Source organism: Heliconius melpomene, chromosome 12 (assembly GCF_056956725.1).
Source record: "Heliconius melpomene rosina isolate 202511_hmr_F chromosome 12, ASM5695672v1, whole genome shotgun sequence".
Taxonomy (NCBI): Eukaryota; Metazoa; Arthropoda; class Insecta; order Lepidoptera; family Nymphalidae; genus Heliconius; species Heliconius melpomene.
Genome location: NC_140400.1, coordinates 2,203,151 through 2,216,048, shown reverse-complemented (window position 1 = coordinate 2,216,048; position 12,898 = coordinate 2,203,151). Strand labels below are relative to the sequence as shown.

The following is a 12,898-nucleotide window of genomic DNA, read 5'->3' as shown; positions in this document are numbered from 1 at the left end:
AATATTCTTTTAGTATTACCCTACACTCCCTAACCTACTTTCTTGCCAAATCGCGAAGTCAATATACATAATATATGGTCTTAAAATATATGATAAATTAAATAAATGTTTTTATTTTTTCAAAAACGACATTTCTTTTATAGAGTAAACAGCTTTTATAGAGTATGAATGTGCACAACAATTTATTCCGTCCGAATCGATGAATTTTATACCTTAAGAATGTCCTTTTCGTGTTTCTGTAGGTACACCGTACCTACATATATTTGGACAAAAAAGCATCACTTTGAGTATTTATACGACGAGTTCACAAAAACTTAATATTTCCTACAAAAAATAAAATATATGTATACAATATTTGAGATAACGTGGCGCAGGCGAACAAGCGTGCAATTGTTATGGGTTCGACTCCAACTCGAGACAATTAAATATTTAGTACTTTCTTTTCCTCGCTCTGGTAATGAGGCAAGGCGCATTGGGTTCTGCCATTGCAGAAATCTGAATTCAACGGTAAGTGGGAAAGATTATATAATATTTCAAATAGCCTAATCTGTGAAACAAACGAAATATGGAAAAGATGTCCATGAAATTTCAACAACGTTTTTAAGTTTTTTTAAGTTTATCGAATATTTTTTTATCTACCTTATCTATCTATATATATAAAATCGAAAGGTCACTCACTCATCACGAAATCTCAGAAACTACAAGTGCTAGGAATCTCAAATTTTGCATAGGAGTTACTTATAGGACGTAGGTGCTCGCTAAGACGGGAATTTGCAATATTCGATTTCTAAGGGGTGGTTTTTGGGGTCGAATGTTTGTATGAAACTTCGTTACTACAAATGCTAGGAGTCTCAAATTTTGCATAGACGTCACTAGGACGTAGTCATGGAGACAGAAATTAATAATAACATAGTACACGCGGGTGAAACCGCGAGCGGCCGGTAGTAATTTTTAATCTATACAAATTGTTAGGCTGTTTAAGTGACCTTTTGAAAAGTAAATTAATAAATTATAAACTTTAAAACTAACTGAACAAGGTTTAATTTATCAAATCGCATCATATCAATTTCGTGAATCGTTCGAATATTTTCACGTTCCTTCATTTTTATGTGCGCCTGGTACTTGTGTACACTTTGTTAACTATTTAGTATTATTTTTTTTATTGCCCTTCCAAAAAAAGAAGGCTGAGTGAGTGAGGTGATATTGTCACTTTCGTCGACTAAAACTTCGTTTTAAATAAAAGTATTTTTTATAATTTTAAAAAATAAAATGAACTGCTTATGTTTATGTAAATAATTTATAATCTGTATTAATTAATGTATAAATTATATCGATGAGTCTATATGTTGTTACTTTCATTTATGTTATCTTTAATTAAAGCTTACGGACTTTTTAACACTAAGCAGCTTTGATGCAATTTTACAAATATCCTATGCAATTATTTTTTATCTAAAGGGTAATTAATAAATATGGCAATTATTTTCACAACTTATCTAACAATTAGCATAATATGGAGATAGTGATATAAGTTGAAAACTCTAAACTCTATAAAAGGTGAAGAAGTTCGCTTCTACTACGTACGAAATCTAAATAGATTTCTTAGCCTCTGACTGTCTTGACTTACGCTCAAGACAGTCAGAGGAGATGAAATGATTGAATATAACAATTTCTTAATAGTCTTACAATATTGGAGCTTATTCTGTCGACGCAATTAATTATATTCTTGTTATGACGTCAAATATATTACGTACTCAATTGGCTGTCAATAAATTTTCAATGTTATATTATAAAATCAATAACTAGTTTGTTGTCATTTCCTTTTAATAGACACAATGTCGTCAAAGATGTTGCCATAATTAATTATATTATATCCTGACGTATCTTCCACATTTGAGTGAAAGGCATAGAGTATTCTATAGTAGAGTAAAGGATTCTATTATTTTAAACATCATCGACGGCTAGCAGCTAAAAACAATTTTTCCATTGTTATTATTAAAATTGTCATGGATATATCTAAAGTATATTATTAAAATCATCTCTATTTGGGAGCTATAGCTTAAGCCTTTTTTGTGATAGATGAACAAACAATCTGTAACCACGTAACCCCGTGTCGTGTGAGCTGTGAACGTAAATCACGGGCGCATAACGCGAGGTGTGAGGCCGATCGCGCGATAGCCCCTAATTTATACGTTTTACGCGGCGACAACGCGCCCCGTCATTTGTTACACAGGCTGTTCGTCGTTTTTGGATACTTTTGCCCATCGCCATGCCGTGATTCATCTTTTGTGGAAATTATAACTATTAATATGCGATTTAATTTTTAGTCTGTGCATTATTTTTTGTTTTTTTTTTAATGGTAAATAATAGGTTATATAGCTTAACTTTTAAAAACATTCTTATAGCGACAATTCTTAATATTAATTAATTAGAGTTTTTACTATTTTTAAATTTGCATAATGCTTAAAATTAATATAAAAATAATATTTTATTTATGAACAAATAGTTATTTTAATATATTATACGCAAAGTTTTAAAATATCAACAATGTATTAAAAATAAAACTAAGAACTTTATTTTGAGAAGTAATTTGTAACAGCATTCCCTGGTAAACCCTAATATATCAGCCATAAAATAAAACACGAGATTGATATTTACAAGATACTTTGTGCGAAAGGCACTTACATAAAGCATGTCACCTTTCGTGGCATGTGAAATGAAATATTAAATTCAATTAATCTCGGAGCAGCCTATAATCTAAACAAGTTAAACAAAACTCTTATTTATTTATACGTAATTCGTTTATTGTTTTATCTCATTTTATTTACGATTTGGTCCTCATCTCGCCCCGGCGCGCTCCCGGCACCACGAATAAATTTTCAAATTTATCGTCAACCATATTTATGGCTGATAATACGAAAGATGTTGGTGTTATATTAATTCGATATATATTTTTTTAGGAATCGTGTGAAATGTCAATTTTAATAGTGATTTATTTTAGTGGCACGCTTCTAGTAGGTACCTTTCTTTGTTTTTGTTGTTCGGAATGTTGGTACCATTATTTTTTATATTTGACTTTAGTGTTTTTTTATGTTGGTTAAGCGTATATGTTAGGTAACTAACTATAAATTAAATTACTTAATTGGTTAAATTTTCTTTGTTTTGTCTAGTTAAAATAAAAAAAATCCACTTATAAATAACAAATTAAAAAATGATTACGCAAGCCGTAAACTATTTGCTAGTATTTGCTTTAGTATCTTTATAGCACTAAAAAAATCGAAAGCATTTTTTATTGTAGTAAATTCATATAATTTTACAATAAACAAAGTACAGACGTCACTATTACAGAATAGGTACGTATCAATTTTGACATGTGTCATTTTAGCACAAAATTATTACGGAAAGTACCAGGGCGTCATGAAGCACAAGGCGGTTCATTTCGAACTTATCGCTCTCGCTTTACTTGATTCTATTCGTAACCTCGAATCGCATTGTGAGTTTTTATAAAGAAAAACACACCTTCCTCTTTAAAATTTAAGACTTATATTAAAATACAGGTATATTTTTATACGACATTTTGGAACTGGATCGAATAAGTTACAATTTAAGGAGTACTATCAAGAGAGACATCTCGCTCGATAAATCGCCTCGTGTAAGCAATCAACTTGTACAAATTTGTTTTTATTGGTGTTATCTTTGGGTGGCTTTGTGTATCGATACCTTGACTTTGTTTTTTTAAATCGTACATTGTTTACCGGTCATTGGAAATCACTATTCAGCCGTATGTTGGGAAAAACGATATGGATTATTATTAAAGCTAAACATTTAATCCCTTCTGCTACATCTTGGAATTGAAATTAATATCTAATATTTTATCTTCAATCATTTAATAGTTATTATACTTAAACAATAATTAGGTCGCCATATTTATCCTGCATTCCAAAACTACATAAGTGTCGTCTGTCTGAAAACTAACCCTACACGGTTATGATAGTCAGGTATCGGGTGGCTAACGACGCACTGTCCCGTAGGTACGAATGACACCACATCGATGTATTACGACTTTTTAATGGGCTCTTAAGATTAACGTACGGGTATGAATGGGTAACGTGAGATCTGACGCCATTCAACCTGGAAAACATAAACAGTTTGTTCGAGCTTATGTTCTCTGTACAGGATAAATTCGGGGTACCTTTAAAATATGTCTTCAATCAGTTTAAAAATATTTCTATATACAAATAGATGTATCTTATCTATTTTCAAATATATTTTAATATCATGCGGAAAGAATCAAACATGCAAAAAAAAACGTGCAGCGCTAAGTAAAGCGGTAGTGCAAGTGTGCGTAAAAATAAAAAAAATATAACTTAATTATGTACAAAACTTGAGTTGTGCTCTTAAAACTGTTTCTTTGCTGACCTTAGGCTCGTGGTCCAAGTTGCAGCGCGGGGAAGCACCGCCGAGGTACCCACACGGCATCAGTGTCACCATGATGCTTCAACGGATCATTTCACTCACTATTTGGTTGTGGTCATTTTGACAGTTCTCGGGCGGGAAAGTTTCTTCGACATATTGTTTACTTTTTAATGTTGCGTGTAATTGTTTTATTAAGTTTGTCATCCATCACTTTTAAATTGTTTTATATTTGGGAATTTTGTTAGAAAATTAGTTATTACTTTTATAATATTTAAGAATGGTATGGTAATGGTGTTTTATTATTTAGACGCCAATATTTTTTTTGGTTCAGCTACTTCTGATGACAACCAATTAAAATGAGCGAATAATAATATCATCCTGCGTTAGGAATTTCACGCTAAAAGAATCGATCATTACGCTACGCTGGTGGCTAGTTGAAAGGCTGTTAGTAATCGCCCTACATCAAAGAAAAAATAAAAACAAAAGAAAAAAATATAGGAAAAAAATTTACACGCTCGGACCACCCACAAGGTTTTCAAATTCGAATGTCGAATGTCGATGGAACGTGTTCATCAAGTTGTCAAATCGGATTTGACGTAATCAGGAATGTTTTTTATTGCATTTTTTAAGGTCTAGCAGCTTCTGTTAAAGGAAATTATTAATTATAAGGTTTAAAAGTGCTAACCGCAAAATTTTAACTATGACTCTAAGTGTGAGAATGTGTTATTTCTAAAGTAGAGTACGAATTAAGAAGCGATAATTTTTACTGCAGTTCTTAAAGCTAGTTTTTAGATTTGATTTTTTTTAAAGGATATACATAAAAGAATTTGTTTCATTTACATGTAAGATAGTTATCACACCTGTTTATGTTTATTTATTTATTAAAAACTTCAATTTGAATACTTAATAAAATTTTAGCCACTACTTCTTAAGGTAGGCATTAGACGCCACCCTAAAATATTTCTTCACATTCTGGAATCTATAACGAGGAAAAATCCCATAAAAGCTTCTGGTATTTAATTTAAAAATCCCAAACAGATACAAGACTTTTGAAATTAATTCCTCATTAAATATAAAAAATGGAAAGAATACGAATAAAATATGACGTTTATGTTTGATCTAGCTACCTTGTTGTAAAATATATATTGTATGGTTTACAGGTGAGGCCTCTCCTGGCGGGGGGTTACGGTAGCGTTCTTCACCGCGTGATGCGATGTGTGACCATGACGGTACAAAAAATGTACGTAGATATTAAATTTAACCTTTTATAAGAGAATTATTAATTTAAAGCTTATCTTAAATTCTTCTATATTCTTCCTAGTAGGTACGTAGAGACCGCATTAAGTTTATATATAACAAAAAGTTTTATAATATTTAATAAACCTATTAATAATTATATTATAATTATAAGTCTGTAAGTATATTTAATTGATAAACTAATTATATCCATTTATTTTCGATGATATAAAATTTTGTTATTTAATTCTTAATACTTTTGTCACGAGTCACGAGTCACGAAACACTCAGATGATGATATTTTAATTAATTATAATATAAATATTTCCAATTAATATATACAATAAATAATTAATTTAAACACATTAAGTGTACTATCCGTTTAAATATAGAATATTCGTCACTCTATGGCCGCCATATTAGAACACCTGACCCCTCACGACGGGGGGCGACGCTGTCACGTCTAAAACAAGAGAGTTTAATGCGTTACCTCTTCAAACTGCTTTGAACACGATTTATTAATAGATAATTATTGAAGTGAATATGTTTTATTACTAGTTTTATTACTTCTATAAAATTATGAAATATTTATTATGTAATTATGTTATACCTATATATCTACAAAAATCTCGAATTCTATCTCACGGTAAAATTAATTTTACATAGTTTAAATATCTATATTCTATACATATTCTTTCTATAACAGTATTATCAATATAACGACACCTTTTTGTAGCCTCCGCATATAGCAGATTAAGCATCAAAACTTTTAAAATAAAAGAAAATCTAACTCTTGTCTTACCTGTCCAGGGTACCTTATAAAATTCTACACTGACTAATAAACTCTTAAATAACTAAAAGCTTAAGACTTGTCGCTTATGATATTAGTCTACACATCTAGGCAATATATAAAGGAACCTAACTGGCATTCCGCGGGTGTATGACGTTATGATTATTGACCATATAAAACTATTTTATGCGTATCTCCCTAGATATGATCATAAAAAATGTTTTTTATTAATATTATTTCACAAAATGACGGTAATGTTTGTTGGTATTTTTTTTTTTTTGTAGACTAAACAGATAAAACAGAAATTATATTTTAAATTATTTATATAGGCTTGCGCTTATAATTTTAAGTTTTAAATTAAATGAATTGTGAATAAATGTGTTATTATTTTTTTTATGCTGTAAAATTGCATGTTGGGTGACAGCGCCCAATTTCACGCTTTACTTCTTCACCATGCTTACATAAAAATGTTAGACAAAATGAGTTTATACTTTCGACATAGATATAAAAATATTTTTTTTAAAAAGTCATAAGGTAAAGAACCTTTTGAAAGGTATTATTAATTGAATATTCATCGGACACAAACTACGATCAACACGATTAACATTTGTTTAACGCAAACAAATTATATTTACAAATCACTTTTGTATTTCAAATCATTTTTTTATTTTATTATATATCCAAGTTACAAACTGGTTCGATTTAAATTTAAAATAAAAAAGCAGATGGCCAGTACGTCACTGTGGCTCCGAGTATCGATAATGTGATAGTGTTTACGATCGAATTAAAATCGATTGCTTGTGATCGTTGAGGCTCGTTTGCATCGTGTTGGTATTGTAGACGAACTATCGGTTAAATAAAATATATGTATTGAGAACAATTGTTTCTTTTCTACTATCTACTTATTTCTATTGTTCTTTATAATATAATTTATTCAGGACGAAATATGATACTATCAAAGATTAAAATTTTTGCATATTACAACTTGTAAATGTAGAGATTACAGGTCCATTAAGTGTTTAAGTGATATTAAAAGTAACTCTGGGGTAAAATAATTAGATTATAAACTGAACATACTTAGGTAAATATTATTAATATTTATATAACCCTATATGGATATGAATATTTAATTAATAGGCACTTAAACATCATTAAGATTTACCTAATTATCGTTAATCGATAAAGATTATTAAGTAGATAAAGTCTAAATTAGATTAGCTTTTATGGTAATAAAAATTCTTCATGAAAATGAGTAAGTAAGCATTTTGTATAAATATAAATATTATCTAAAAGCATAAAATAAATCCAAATTCCTATTACTTCTGAATTATATTTGGAGGCCGTCGTGGCGCAGGGATTCAGGTTTCCAGGTTCTCTCTGCCTGCTTTAAAAAAAGATTTTCGAATTTCATTAGGTAGACACAGGACCTTGGCCAGTGGAGATGATGTTAGTGCGTATATAAAGGGGCACTTTAAACCTACATACACTTGGGTTGTAAGTCCTATGCACTGCTCTGAGCTCACCCTGCAACGTGATGGTCCCGGCACAAGCACGGTGAACTCATGGAATGCTACATATTATTGTTAGCATTACTGTACTTTCTTCTCTTTTTTTAAAGAAAAATATCTACTTAACTCACGATTTCCAGATTTTCCAGGTTGTTTTTAATATACATAAATACAAATTATAACGGCAATAAATACCTATAAAACAAAACGTATTGTTATACGAGTAAATATACAAAGAGTCCTTTAGCTTTGTAAGGTAAAATTTTAAATATATTCGTATTGAGTATTAGCATAAAATGTGCACTAAACGCGGCACGGCGTCGACAAAACGGTACAAAGATTGCGAGATAGCATCGACGTTACGCATAAATTAATTGATTTTAATCCGATGGCTCGCCAAATTACTCGTAATCGGATTTTGTTAATGTGCAGGCAAAAGGAGGAGAAGGTTTTATACTTTTTAAGTTAATAAGAAATTATTTATGTGTAATTATTTATTTTACAGACGAAGTTGATTAAAGGATTTTAATGGCAATAATAATTTTAATAATTGAATTATTATTGTATTATTTCCGTATTTACTCTGTTTTTTTTGTATAATTTTTAATGTCAACGGTGAGATGTGATCGTTGCCTTTTGAATGTTATGTAGAATGTTATGTATTATGTAGATATGTTTTCTGGGGTGGACCTGGTCTTTATGTTTGAACAGATACGTTCTTGCAAAGGTTTTTTTTATTTTATATAGCAAACTTTTGTTTCTAAAATTTCTGGAGTGAGCAAAGGGAAAGCCCTCTCCCCTTTCCCTACTCCTATGTCAAAAATATGAAAATTGCAATAGTATTTTGCAAAGGTAAATATAGTTACATTTTATTGATATTTTCGTAATGACGTTCTGATTAAGTTTTTAATATACACTACATTGTAAATTAAAAACTTAATTTGCTTATTGATTACGTAATGTAGGTTAAGTTTGTTTGTGCAAATTCCGCACATCAGCGTTTTATATTTTTATGCATTGCCGTTATTTTTACTTCCGATGACATTTTAACCTTGAAGAGGGCAAACAATATGTTACGACAAAATTATAAAGCTATTAATATGTCGTATCAGATATTATTAGAAGTTATGTATATAAGTTACGTAGAAATCATTTAAGAAATATATTTAATAGCAAAAAATATTAGAAACGAATGATATTAAAATAAAAAGATATAAAGTTGTAACTATGGTACTTAAATATTTTATAGCCTACTACTATAGGTTTGTTACCAGTAGGTACAGTGACTTTAACATTATAGAAAATATAAAAACATGAGACCTTTTAGACAACAATTTTTTTATAAATTATCGGCATACTATATACCTAACACAATTTTGTAAAAAAAGCACATTTTTTTTAATTTTTTCACATATATTTAAGCGTTAACCAAAAAAAAATTTCTCTTAACAATGGCTTGTCCCAATCTATTTATGATAGAGTTATACGGTTAAACCCGTATTATACGAGCAAGTACACAATGGCCAGCTGCGAAATTTGAATTTGGAACATCCGTAACGTCCTATCTCCTTCCCGCGTCCCGCCCAGCGGAGGCCACGCCCCTTCCGCCCGCCGAACTAAATTGAATTTCGAACAATTGAAACACTAGGATCTATGGATGTGTACTTTATTTTCATTTGAGTAGAATCTATTTTGCTTTGATGTTATCTTTTTTTGACAGTTAATATTTATTTTGATGGTAGTTTCAGCAGTTAATTTTAGTAATACGATAGTTGTCTATGCTATAAAATATGTAAAAGCATGTGTGTTTGTATGATCATTACTCAAAAACGATTGAACAGAATTACATGATGTTTCACATATACTCATTGTACTTAATGAAGTTAATCTCTTACTTAATACGAAATAAAACTATAAATACCAAAGATTCTTTTTAATTTCATTAACAATATTCCTTTTTAACATAATTATTATTAAATTAGTATACAGAAGGTTACCACCACCATTATCTTAAACGAATATATATCTAACTAAATTTTCTTACAATAAACTAAATATGTTTAATTGATATGTTTTTATACCATTTTTATTTCATTAATTAACCTTTACTATTTTAGTAAGTGCATTATTACATTTGTATAAAAGGTATTCAGGATAAAACGCTTCTACAATGATTTATATACTGGATAAACCGTATTAGCGTCAGTTATATGGCTGCTTGTTGCTATGGGATTGATATGTCAACTTTATTTAAATAGGTATCTCTTCAAGAAATGCCAAAACATGATGGTTACAGGTTCGATATATTCATTTCCTCGCACTGGTAGATAAAGCTAGGTGTTGATTTCCGCATGTAACGTCTTGAAAATTAAGTGGGAAGTGGATAACGGTATGTCTATACATTAGGTTCCTCAGTCTATTTAGTATCTGCATTTTTATTAATAGCGAAATTGTACTAAAATATCACAAGGGGACTTTGCCTCCTCATCAATTTGCTCGCTACAGTAATACCTAAAAAAAATACTCTATATTTACTCTATTGGACAGTCATACGAAACAGATAAGTACAATAAAATAAAGACCAATAGGTATGTGAAGGCTAATGATATTAATTCCTAGAGGAGGATAACAAAAAGATTTAGACGTTACAGTTTGTTGTTTACATTGTAGCCTTATCTGGGCACCTTAAGTTTCGCTTGCATGGTGGTCGTGGTATTAGATGATGTCATAGGTTTATTTAAATAAGTACTATAATTTATATATCAAATTTCTAAACAAATAGTTCTACTCTACTTTAGATTCTATTCTAGTTTGTATTTTTTTTTTGTGGAAATGAAAAGACTAATGTGCTCATAAGCACATATTTACCATAGGTCACCTGATGGTGATCACCGCCGCCCACCAACTATTTTGAATTTGACAAATTTGAATTTGAATATGTATACTATTTCCTATAAAAAATTCTTAGAAGCTTACCATTACCAAAAGCTCTTAGTAATCGAAGATAAAATCAGGCAAATACCTAATATAATTTTCAGAATTTTTACAATCTGTTTATTATTTACTGGATACGCAATGGAGGATTAATATAATGATAATTCAGTTACAAATTATATTTTTAAATGTATTTTTTTTATAATAACTTATATTTAAAAATTTAAAATTGATTCACTAATTTAATAAAAGTATATTCATTTTAAACAAATTATAATATGACTGTACTAAATAAAATCCGCTAAATTCTCCGAAAGTTCTACAGAAAGGAATCAAACCAACAACTATCATACCTTCAATCGAATTCCACGCTAACATATTAATATTTAAATATTTATATACTTATAAAATTTATAGATGTAAACTTATTAAGCCTCGTCCATACATTTTAAGTAAAACAATGTTGTGTGACGCACACACGTTGTGCCGAGTTGACGGGTGTCGATGTCAAAGTACCGACGTCCACGATTGTATTTCGATTATATGCAATATCGGGTATACCGAGTAAACAATTCCTTATTAGAAAATATATCATAATATATAAGAATTAAATAAAATATTAGTTAGGTATTTTATTAAATATATAGGTAAGCCAATTCGGTTGTATTCTAAAATAATCTCCATCAAATATGTTAAAGGGATTACTATTACCTTTTCTAGGAACGAAAGTGTAAAGAGAAATTAAGGTACATTTATCAAAAAATATATATTTCATTAATACTTTTTTTTTTTTAGATTCACGCTTTGTACCTACCTACCTATAGATTAGGCAGAGGGAACCTAGTAAAAAAATAAACCGCCCAGAGGGGCGGAACTTGGGTGATGTAACTCAACTTCATGTTTGAATAATTGATTCGAAAATAAATAATAGGTACATTCAACATTCATCATCAACAATTAATTTGAACCCTGAGTGAGAATCGAATTCATAACCAAAGCGCATGAGCCATGAGCATTAGATTTTAAATAAGACATTTTAAATAAGTACTATTATTGGCAGAATACGATAATTGTGAGTTCATGTCACTTTATCACATAAGCTACCTGAGTAACAGTTACCAAGAGAAAATTTTGGACTCTATGTTATTGCAAGGCACAAAATACCCTAGAGAGTCACCAATAATATGACGATGGTCCGCTACAGGCGGGCTTTCCACCGAGTCGCCGTAGTGGAATGCGTGAGCGATCCTGCGGCGTCTTGCTTAGGTGGGTAGGTCTCGCTGGGTTTTAGTGGGTAGTATCGGGTTCATTCTCCGGTGAGCCCCACAGTACCGCTCTGTCGGTCTGCGTAAACTGCATTTCCCAGCGTTAAAAAAAAAAAAAAAAAAAGGCACAAAATATAAAGCGGAGTGAAATTAAATTTCTTTAACAGAATTAGGTTTTTCCCCATCAGGGACGGATAACTAACTCTTTAAAAAATATTATGGTCACCCAAAAATTGGCCAAGTGCGAGCGGGGATATAAGCCCTTCAGCACCCTAACAAAATCTTACTTAGAAAAGAATCAAGTACGATCATGATTTTTTCTTATTTCTTTTATCTTTTACTTTATTCTATTATATAATACAAATACCTACTATTTTAATAATATTACACGTAAAGTAATTTGTAATCAATCCACATGTTGGCACTTAGGTATGTAGAATGGCATTAGAAGATAATTTTCTTATCCGCTTATCTCTATATTCTGTGATATAATATTGAAAACAATATTTTCCTGTGCATCACAGCAATATTTTCTATTTAATTTTAGATTTTGCTTTAGTCACATGTAAGTAGTAGTATTATTTATGTAAATTTATTATATATTTTTTTAATGAAATCCATAAATATAAATACTAAAAATTATTATACACGAAAAATATTTTAAAAACATAGCCATAAACAAGCGAAACTAGCTTATTATTTTATACGGTAGAAATCATTTTTTATGTTAAGATATGAACCAAAATTCGTGG

General features: G+C 30.1%; 1 protein-coding gene across 7 annotated transcripts in view; it reads right to left on the bottom strand.

Annotated features, from left to right (window-relative positions):
* The window catches only part of eya (eya transcriptional coactivator and phosphatase 2), a 37,215-nt gene that overhangs the window by 16,175 nt on the left and 8,142 nt on the right, over window positions 1-12,898 (bottom strand). For 2 of the 7 annotated variants that reach the window (XM_085194634.1, XM_085194629.1), the window contains exon 2: window positions 4,417-4,750. The exons of 1 other annotated variant lie outside the window; for it this stretch is intronic. In XM_085194634.1, coding sequence (XP_085050760.1) covers window positions 4,417-4,488 — 72 coding nt within the window. In that variant the 5' untranslated portion in view covers window positions 4,489-4,750. The remainder of the gene's footprint in view (window positions 1-4,416; window positions 4,751-12,898) is intronic. 4 more of the 7 variants (XM_085194635.1, XM_085194630.1, XM_085194636.1 and 1 more) reach the window with 2 other exon arrangements.